Here is an 11,273-nt window from a genome sequence, read left to right on the forward strand (position 1 = left end):
GGGTAGAGTGGAATGATATATTCAAAATACTGAAAGACAAAAACTTTCAGCCAAGCATACTCTATCCAGCAAAAATATCCTTCAAATATGATGGAGAAATAATAACTTTCCCAGATAAACAAAAGCTAAGGGAGTTCATGACCACGAGACCCCCACTACAAGAAATACTCAAGAAGGCCCTCAGGCCTGAAAAAAAGAAGGGAAAGGGAATACAAAGCTTGGAGCAAGGAGAAAAATAGGTAGACAAAATCAGAAAAATAGTAGATCTTTACCGGAATAGGTTAGCAACCACTTAAATACCAAAATCAAAAATCAAAGGAAGGAATTCACCAAAAATAAATATAACCTCATCACTGTAAACACACACCCACAACACAAGCTAGAATAATGTATAACAAGAACTACTTAGAAGGGGAAGAGGAAAGAGATTGAATTGACTTAGTATAAGGAAATAAAAGGCCATCAGATAACGGACTATCTCATACACAAGATTTTTTATACAAACCTCAAGGTAACCACTAAACAAATAATCAAAACAAAATCACATATGATAAACAAAGAGAAAACTAGAAGAGTCATAAGACAGAACAACCAAACTGAATTGGCAGTCCGAAACAAATGGGACAAGAAACAAAGGAAATGCAAAAGAACCGGAAAATAAATGACAAAATAGCAACATTAAGCCCTCATACATCAATAATTACCGTAAATGTAAATGGATTGAACTCTCCAATCAAAAGATATAGAGTAGTAGGATGGATTAGAAAGCAAGACCCAACAATATGTTGCCTCCAGGAAACACATCTCAGCTCTCAAGACAAACACAGGCTCAGAGTGAATGGATGGAAGACAATACTCCAAGCTAATGGTAAACAACAGAAAGCAGGTGTTGCCATACTCGTATCATACAAAGTAGACTTCAAGATAAAACAGGTTAAGAGAGACAAAGAAGGGCAATACATAATGATAAAAGGGACACTCCACCAAGAAGATATATCAATTATAAACATATATGCACCCAACATAGGAACACCAAAGTACATAAAGCAACTATTAACAAACCTAAAAGGAGACATTAACAACAACACAATAATAGTAGAGGATCTTAATATCCCACTTACATCAATGGATAGATCATCCAGACAAAAAGTCAATAAAGAAACAGTGGACTTAAATGAAAAACTGGACGAGATGGACCTAGTAGACATATACAGAGCACTCCATCCAAACACAGCTGACTACACATTCTTCTCAAGCATGCATGGAACATTCTCAAGGATAGACCATATGTTGGGATATAAGGCAAGCCTCAATAAATTTAAGAAGATTTAAATCATAACAAGCATCTTTTCAGACCATAATGCTATGAAACTGTAAATCAACCATGAAAAGAAAACTGGGAAAGTGACAAAAATGTGGAGATTAAACAACATGCTACTGAACAACCAATGGATCATTGATGAAATTAAAGGAGAAATCAAAAACTACCTGGAAACAAACGAAAATGATAACATGCCATATCAAACCATATGGGATGCAGCAAAAGTGGTCCTGAGAGGGAAACTCACAGTGATACAAGCCCACCTTAACAAACAAGAAAAAGCCCAAATAAGCAACCTTAAATTACACCTAACAGAAGCAGAAAAAGAAAACAAACAAAGCCAAAAGTCAGCAGAAGGAGAGAAATAATAAAAATCAGAGCAGAAATAAATGAAATTGAGACCAAAAGAACAGTAGAAAGGATTAATGAAACAAAGAGTTGGTTCTGCGAGAAGATAAACAAAATTGACAAACCCTTAGCCAGACTTACTAAGAAAAAAAAAGAAAAGGCTCAAGTAAATAAAGTTAGAAATGAAAGAGGAGAAATTACAATGGATACCACGGAAATACAAAGGATTATAAAGGAATACTATGAGAAATTATATACCAACAAATTGGACAATCTAGAAGAAATGGATAAATTCTTAGACTCATACAACCTCCCAAAACTGAAGCAAGAAGAAATGGAGAGTCTGAATAGACCAATCACAAGTACAGAGATTGAAATAGTAATCAAAAACCTCCCAAAAAATAAAAGTCCGGGACCAGATGGCTTCTCCAGTGAATTTTACCAAACATTCAAAAAAGATTTAATACCCATCCTTCTCAAACTATTCCAAAAAATAGAGGAAGATGGAACACTTCCTAACTCATTCTACGAGGCCAACATCACCCTGATACCAAAGCCAGACAAAGACAATAAAAAGAAGGAAAATTATAGGCCAATATTGCTGATGAACATAGATGCAAAAATCCTCAACAAAATATTGGCAAACTGAATACAGCAATACATTAAAAAGATAATACATCATGATGAGGTGGGATTTATACCAGGGACGCAGTGATGGTTCAACATCAGCAAATCAGTGTGATACACCACATCAACAAAACAAAGAATAAAAACCACATGGTCATCTCAATAGACGCAGAGAAGGCATTTGACAAGATACAACGTCCATTTATGATAAAAACTCTCAACAAAATGGGTATAGAAGGAAAGTACCTCAACATAATAAAGGCTATTTATGACAAACCCACAGCCAACATCATACTCAATGGGGAAAGACTGAAAGCCATTCCTCTGAGAACAGGAACGAGGCAGGGCTGCCCACTCTCACCACTCCTATTCAACATAGTACTGGAGGTTTTGGCCAGAGCAATTAGGCAAGAAAAAGGAATAAAAGGAATCCAAATAGGCAACAAAGAAGTGAAACTCTCACTATTTGCAGATGACATGATTTTATATATAGAAAACCCTAAAGAATCCATTGGAAAACTATTAGAAATAATCAACAACTACATCAAAGTCGCAGGGTACAAAATCAATCTACAAAAATCAGTTGCATTTCTGTATGCTAATAACGAACTAACAGAAAGAGAGCTCAAAAAGATAACACCACTTACAATTGCATCAAAAAGAACAAAATATCTAGGAATAAATCTTACCAAGGAGGTGATAGACCTATACAATGAAAACTACAAGACATTATTGAAAGAAATTGACGATGACATAAAGAAATGGAAAGACATCCCATGCACATGGATTGGAAGAATAAACATAGTTAAAATGTCCATATTACCTAACAAAATCTACAGATTCAATGCAATCCCAATCAGAATCCCAATGACATTCTTCACGGAAATAGAAAAAAGAATACCAAAATTCATATGGGGCAACAAAAGACCTCGAATAGCTAAAGCAATCCTAAGAAAAAAGAACAAAGCTGGAGGCATCACAATCCCTGACTTCAAAACATACTACAAAGCAATAGTAATCAAAACAGCATGGTACTGGTACAAAAACAGACACACAGATCAATGGAACAGAATTGAAAGCCCAGAAATAAAACCACACATATACAGACAGCTAATTTTCAAAAAAGGAGCTAAGAACATACAATGGAGAAAGGAAAGTCTCTTCAATAAATAGTGCTGGGAAAACTGGACAGCCACATGCAAAAGAATGAAAGTGGACCATCTGCTATCGCCATTCACAAAAATTAACTCAAAATGGATCAAAGACCTGAAGGTGAGACCTGAAACTATAACACTCATAGAAGAAAATATAGGCAACACACTATTTGACATTGGTCATAAAGGAATCTTTTCGGATGGCATGCCTACCCAGACTAGAGAAACTAAAGAAAAAATACGCAAGTGGGACTTTATCAGATTAAAGAGCTTCTACAAGACAAATGAAACCAGAATCCAGATGAACAGACAACCCACCAGCTGGCAGAAAATATTTGCAAAACATAAATCTGACAAGGGGTTAATCTCCATAGTATATAAGGAACTCACGCAACTGAACAACAAAAAAAACAAACAACCCGATCAAAAAATGGGCAGAGGAAATGAACAGACACTTCTCCAAAGAAGATATACAGATGGCCAATAGGCACATGAAAAGATGTTCAACATCACTAATCATCAGGGAAATACAAATCAAAACAACACTAAGATATCACCTCACGCCCGTTAGAATGGCTATAATCACCAAGACAAAAAACAAATGTTGGAGAGGATGTGGAGAAACAGGAACCCTCATACACAGCTGGTGGGAACGCAAACTTGTGCAGCCTCTATGGAAAATGGTATGGAGATTCCTCAGAGAATTAAAAATAGAAATACCCTATGATCCAGCTATCCCACTACTGGGAATCTATCCAACGAACCTGAAATCAGCAATCCAAAGAGGCTTATGCACCCCTATGTTCATTGCAGCATTATTCACCATAGCCAAGAAGTGGAAGCAACCTAAGTGTCCCTCGACTGACGATTGGATCAAGAAGATGTGGTATATATATATATACAATGGAATACTACTCAGCCATAAAAAAGACAAAATTGTCCCATTTGCAACAACATGGATGGGCCTGGAGGGTATTATGTTAAGTGAAGTAAGCCAGAAAGAGAAAGACAAACACTGTATGATCTCACTCATGTGGAATATAAACCAACACATGGACAGAGAAAACTGTATTGTGGTTACCAAGGGGGTGGGCACAAGGGGTGAAGGGAGACATGTATATGGTGATGGACAAACAAAAATGTACTACCCAAAATTTCACAATGTTAAAAACTATTAAAACATCAATAAAAAAATAAATTAAAAAAGAAAATTACAGGCCAATATCACTGATGAACATCGATGCAAAACTCCTCAAAAAAAAAAATTATGCCAACTACGCTCTACCCAAGTACACTTTGATAAAAATGGGATACATATGTGCAATGGCTGCCACAGGTAGGATGCCTATTGTAGTTTGAATAATTTGTAGTATTTTCTGGATGAACAGACTTGGATCCAGACATGTATTCAAATCATCACTATGAATCTATCAGTATCACACTCCTCCCCAGGGACACTTCCCAATCTATGTATAGCCAAAGGAACAAAGCCAGGGAGGGACAACTGCTCTGACCCTCCCCAATTCAACATGAACTATCACATGACCATATGATTATTAAGGCAGAAATTATACTGATGATGATTTCTGGAAATATTCCCAATGAATTATCCACAATTAACTGCTTAAAGCATAATTTTCAAAAGACTTATAATACTTAGAGAACAACTTCCTCCTCACGCCATTTCCCCATGGACTATGGAAAACAACATAAATATGAACAAGGAAAAGTCCTGTCATTGGCCCAAACTTTGGGGGTCCAGTGTATAAAAGCCCCAGCAGAAGAAGTCATCGTCAGATTCTGGGAAACTCACCTTGAACAGGAGCTCACCTTCCACCCCTGACACCATGACTCATTCCTGCTGCTCCCCTTGCTGCCAGCCCACTGGCTGTGGGTCCAGCTGTTGTGGATCCAGCTGCTGCCAGCCTTGCTGCCCCTCAACTCGCTGTCAAACCACCTGCTGTAGGACCGCCTGCTACCAACCAACTTGTGTGACCAGCTGCTGCCGCCCTTCCTACTGCAGCTCAACCTGCTGCCAGCCCACCTGCTCTGAGTGCAGCTGCTGTGGACAAACCTTCAGTGGGTCCAGCTGCTGCCAGCCTTGCTGCCCCTCAACTTGCTGTCAAACCACCTGCTGCCAGCCAGCTAGCTCTGGACCCGTGTACTGCCGGAGAACATGCTACCACCCCACTTGCATCTGCCTGCCTTGGTGCCAAGCACAGAGCTGTGGATCCAGCTGCTGCCAGCCTTGCTGCCGCCCAGCCTGCTGTGAGTCCAGCTGCTGCCAGCCGTCCTGCTGCTGATCCTCATGCTGAAGACCTACGACACCCATCACCTTCCAACTTCCATCAACCAACTCGGGTCCTGCAACAAAATCACCCTCCAGGCTTTCTTATCGTCAAACCAGCTATTGGTTGTCTTCTCGTAAAGGGTCTTGAGAGTCTGCTTGATGGAGTGCAGTCCACTTCACGTTCTTCTCTTGGCCTGTTGGTTGGTGTTCCAGGTCCTGGTCTACTTTATCTGTGCTTGCTCGAGTCATGCTTTCATGGAAAAATGATTTTCACCCTTTTTCTTTGGGCAACCTAGAAAACAAGGAAACAAAGACCTGTGGATTTTTTCTTAACTCTCCCCGGTGATTGTCTTCCTAGCTACAGGGAGTTTTCCTCGTTTATTTCATAATAAAATCTACACTACCTTGCATATTTTCTTGCATTTTCTTTGTTTCTACAGCATTTCCTTTATAAGAGGCTACATTCTGACTGCATTTCACTTCTATCATCCCTTCCTAATCTCACAATAACCTCACAAGGTGGTCAGAGCCAAGAGTATCTTTGGCAACATATAGATGAGAAAAGGTACCTGCTCAGTGTCTGGTCTAGTACCTAGGTCTTATTTTCTCTCAGAGGTACCTTATCTTACATTTTACTGCAAATGGGAATATCCTAGCACTGGTAAGATATGCACTTTCCTGGCTCTGGCTTCTCCAGCAGGGGAAATCTTAATACTTGCACATGCTGGGCACTTTTCTATGCACAAGTAGAGGACTATGGGGAACTAGAAAATGAGGAGGCGCTGTATACCACCAGAATCCATGACAGATGTGAGAGTGACAGCAAAAGAGGTGGAAGCAGATATCCCAAAGAAGAACTGAACACTAGAGAGCACACACAAGCATTGGGACTTTTGAAGGCTCTTGCTGCCTCAAAGAGAAAATAGGATTTCAGGACCAGGCGTCCACTTGGTCAGGCTGACAGAGGTGAGAGACTTGTCGTCTTCCTGGCCTGTGGCCAAGGGTCTCTGAAGAGCCTGCTAAGTGATCCAACTTGCGACTGTGAGCACTCTTGGTGCACCCCAGCAGAGGAGTCCTTGAAGTGATTTATTGATATTTACTGAGCACTTAGTAGATATTGAGTTCTATGCTTTACGTACAGTGTCTTATTCTCAAACAAGCCTATAAGGGAGATCTTACTGCATCCATGTTAAAGCCGAGTAGATGGAGCTCTAGGAGGTAATGCAGCATGCACCAACTCGCACAGCTGCACAGCTTGTAAATAGCTTGACTGGCTTCAAAAACCAATCTGTTTCCACTGCACTTTCATTTATGATGCATCAGAAGAGATCAAAGAGGTTACTCTATGAGCAACAAAGTCTTGCACACAAAAATGAATGACTTGGCGTTATCTTATTTATCTCATTTTGTTATGAACAATTGAGGTTTGGAGACAAAAAATGGGAAGTAAGAAGTTATAATGTGCAGATTCAAAAGGCCCTTTTCCTTCAACAGCTAGGTATTTTGCACCTACTGTGCACCAGTCATTGTGCTCATGCAGGGGGTACAGAAATAAACAAAATGACCAGGACCCTGGCCCTTATGAGATTTGCTCATTATGAGTACCAGCATAGAAAGAAACTATAATCCCCTGGGAATGAAAAAGATAAACCAGATTTGTGTTTATGCTTTTATGCTTATAAAATAATAGAGGGAAGACAAAAAATTTATACAAGAAGTCAACTGGAAAAAGGCTTGACTAGGTTAAGTAACTTGCCCGTGAGTGGAAGAACATGGAGGAGAATACTCAAAAACCAAACTCAGATTCCCAAGTCCCAGAGATACATCCTATTGTCTGTTGCATCCACAATGGAGAACAAATAAATGAAAATTAAAACAGAGACGGATAGAAAAGCTGTGATTGACGGAGGTTACTGCAGAAAATGGATGCTGTGCTCTCAAAACAGCTCACAAAATGATGCAAACAGAAATGAGAGGCAACAGGTATGAAAACACTAGATATTTCACTCTATTAAAATAGTATCTAGGAAAATCTTAAACATTCAGCAAACCACTCTGAACTGGATTATAACAAGAAAGAAGAGTTCATTGCCAAAGTCAGTGAAAAGGAACTTGAAGAAATTAACCATGCTAAAGTTCACAACAGCCAGGCAGGGACATGTTCTGCGTGAGCAGAGGTAGATTCCACACAGTGGGAAGGCAGGTGCCTAGGTTTGGAGGAAGATGAACGTGATTTCCTATAAATGGGAGCTGGGAGGGAAGATGGCTAATGAGGACAGGAACCTGCAAATATGCCTTTCAGACAATATAATCACAAGTGAACCCCATGAGAAAAAAACGAAATGTATTTATATATACAGAAATACTTTGTAATATACCTACATAGAATAGGCTACCTTGGGGTATGAATTCACAGTCACTCAAGGTAGCTGGACAACTGCTTGACAGGATATTGTAGCAAAAATCTACAACTTTGAGTGAATGAATGATGTATATTATTGGATTTATGGGTTCCCTTCTGTTGAGACAATTCTCCACCAGTCTCTCTCATTTCTGCATTTCTTTTGAACAGAGTTGGTTCTATGAAAAAGCAATAAAATTAGTAAACCATGGCAACATTATTAAAACAAAATAGAGAGTAGGATCTGTAAATAATATTCCAAATGAAAATAAGACATGACTACAGATTCTAAAGTATTAAAAACATAATAAAATATAAAAACTTTCTGCCAAAATTTTAAATTTTACATGAAAAGGATAAATTCCTAGGAAAAAAACTTATCAAAACTGATATGAGAAGCAACAAATCTAAAGATTTTTATATGAACTCAAGAAATTTAATCAATAATTATAAATGCCAGTCTCCTCCCTCACCCCTCTCCCACATGCACACACACGCTACAGACACTAATGGCTTCCGCCAGTGTATTTTATCAATCAAAACATATGCAAGGAAGAAATAATAGTGTCTTAAATTCTTTTAGAGATTATTAAAGGGAATATCTACCCACCTGCTTTGGTTCTGCTTTGTCATATGGAGGAGATTATGCCAACATCCTCCACCCAAGTGTCTTTGATAGAACTGAGCTACATAGGTGGGTAAGTTGCTACAGAGAGAGATGCCTATAATTATCTTGATTCAGGCTTTGTGGGTAACAGACTTGGACTAAGCATGGATTCAGTTCCTCACCGTGAATATGTCAGCATCATGCCCCTCCCCAGGGACACTTCCCAATCTACAGACAACCAAAGGACAAAGCTGGGGAGAGATACCTGCTCTGACCTCCCGAGGCCAGCAGGAAATAGATCACATGATCAGATGTGATTGAAGCAGGAACAATGCTGATGATGTGACTGCCTTCCTTTTATCTGAAAAAGCTTTCTATGAGTTATTCTCAATTAAGAAACAGATTTAAACACTTATTTTCTAAAGATTCATGATATTTAGGGAACAACTTCCTCCATGACAACTCCCCCAGTGACTGTGGAAGATAATGTAAACAATAACAAGGAAAATCCTGCTCATTGGTGCCAACTTTGGCGGTCAGTGTATAAAAGCCCCAGAAGAGAAGGAGTCATCAGATTCTTGAAAACTCACCTCTGAACAGGAGCCCACCCTCCAGCCCTGACACCATGACCCACTCCTGCTGCTCCCCTTGCTGCCAGCCTACCTGCTGCAGGACCACCTGCTGCCAGCCCACCTGCTGTGAGTCCAGCTGCTGCCAGCCTTGCTGCCCCCCAACTCGCTGTCAAACCACCTGCTGCAGGACCACCTGCTACCAGCCAACTTGTGTGACCAGCTGCTGCCGCCCTTCCTGCTGGAGCTCTCCCTGCTGCCAGCCCACCTGCTCTGAGTGCAGCTGCTGTGGACAAACCTGCAGTGGGTCCAGCTGCTGCCAGCCTTGCTGCCCCTCAACTTGCTGTCAAACCACCTGCTGCCAGCCAGCTAGCTCTGGACCCGTGTACTGCCGGAGAACATGCTACCACCCCACCTGTGTCTGCCTGCCTTGGTGCCAAGCCAAGAGCTGTGGATCCAGCTGCTGCCAGCCTTGCTGCCGCCGAGCCTGCTGTGAGTCCAGCTGCTGCCAGCCGTCCTGCTGCTGATCCTCTCACCACGGAATCGTGTGACACAAACCAACCTTCTGACAACCAACCTGTCAGTTCTTCCTTACTGCCACAAGCTCCGTCCAGCATGTTGCTACCATCTTTCTATTAGTCATATTCTTGATTAAAAGGCTCTGTGAGTAGGCATGGTAAGATGCAGTCAACTACAGTCTAATTTTCTTCATCTTTATTTGCTGTTGATCCCTGTGATAGCTGCAGGTCTAAGGTCTCCTTGACCTATGGTCATTGTGATAGCCTTGCAAAAATGGTCACCACTTTACCTCTAAGTAACCTAAAGCACAAATCCTGGTGACAATTTTCTTAGGTTTCTTCCATGTTTTCTGTCTCTCCATAGTCATTTTTTTCCCATAGTCTCATTGTCCTTCTGTCTTACTCCCTCCTCTTCATGGCTACTTTGCATTGTCTTCCCAGCCTTGGGGAAGCTTCTCTGGTTCCTTCCCAATAAAGTCTTTGCTATCTTCAGCCTATATTGTGATTTTATTTTTTGTACAGCATTTACTTTTAAATCCTTACATTCATGTTTCATTTCTCAAGTATTATCTATTCTGAGCCTGACAGTGACCTCTGAACTGACAGAACCAAGATGGTCACCTTCCTCCTACAGACGAATAAAAGACGCTTGCTAGTCATGGACAGAATTTGGTCAAGGGCTAGGGCCTCTGATTCTAGCTCCAGGGTCTTGCACTTGCATCTTGCTATAAGCACAAAGAGAACAGTGGTCTGAGCACTAGGAAGGTGTGTGCTTTGGATCACCTGTGTACCATTGAAAATAAACCTTTCCATACGTGGATAATTTTTCTGTTTACGAACATATTCTCCCACCTAGTTCCAAAACCTCAATGACCACTTGCACATGTAAGGCTCATAGGCTGGTTTTAAGAGCCATCCATTATGTGTTCCTGGCGCTGTGCTGGCACATTTAAGCCAGAGGTTCATCCACAGACACCTGTTCTTTGATGTCAGGGGATGGCATCCCAGGATGGTCTCTTTCATCTGGCCACATATAGTGTGGAATATAAAAAAGGGATCAAGGGGCCGGCCCCTTGGCATAGCGGTTAAGTGCACGCGGTCCACTGCTGGTGGCCTTGGTTCGGATCCCGGGCGCGCACACACCCACCGCTTGTCAGGCCATGCTGTGGCGGCGTACCATATAAAGTGGAGGAAGACGGGCACGGATGTTAGCCCACGGCTAATCTTCCTCACAAAAAAAAAAGGGGGAGGATCAATTAAAACACATACTCTTGGCCATATTTTATGTACATCTAAACTTTCAGTCCATTTTTTCTCTTAGCCAGAACATTATTGAGGGAATTAAGTATGGACACAGTACTGGGAGTTGAGCTAACCACATCATGGAAATTTTACCTTTGAGCTGTCCACAATCTCTACAAAACGCCATCCTGAGTTT

The 11,273-nt window shown here is 40.8% G+C and overlaps 2 protein-coding genes across 2 annotated transcripts; both read left to right on the forward strand.

Moving 5' to 3' along the window:
- The first annotated feature begins 5,297 nt into the window (after positions 1–5,297).
- On the forward strand, positions 5,298–5,753 carry LOC131417480 (keratin-associated protein 9-7-like). The gene is made up of 2 exons (XM_058560950.1): positions 5,298–5,553; positions 5,596–5,753. The coding sequence occupies exons 1-2, from the start codon at positions 5,298–5,300 to the stop codon at positions 5,751–5,753; spliced, it is 414 nt and encodes a 137-aa protein (XP_058416933.1).
- A 3,620-nt stretch (positions 5,754–9,373) lies between these two features.
- On the forward strand, positions 9,374–9,844 carry LOC131417479 (keratin-associated protein 9-7-like). The gene is made up of 2 exons (XM_058560949.1): positions 9,374–9,644; positions 9,687–9,844. Exons 1-2 carry the CDS (start codon positions 9,374–9,376, stop codon positions 9,842–9,844), a joined length of 429 nt encoding a protein of 142 aa, XP_058416932.1.
- The last annotated feature ends 1,429 nt before the right edge of the window (positions 9,845–11,273 follow it).

Source organism: Diceros bicornis, chromosome 18 (genome assembly GCF_020826845.1).
Source record: "Diceros bicornis minor isolate mBicDic1 chromosome 18, mDicBic1.mat.cur, whole genome shotgun sequence".
In the NCBI taxonomy this organism is placed as follows: domain Eukaryota; kingdom Metazoa; phylum Chordata; class Mammalia; order Perissodactyla; family Rhinocerotidae; genus Diceros; species Diceros bicornis.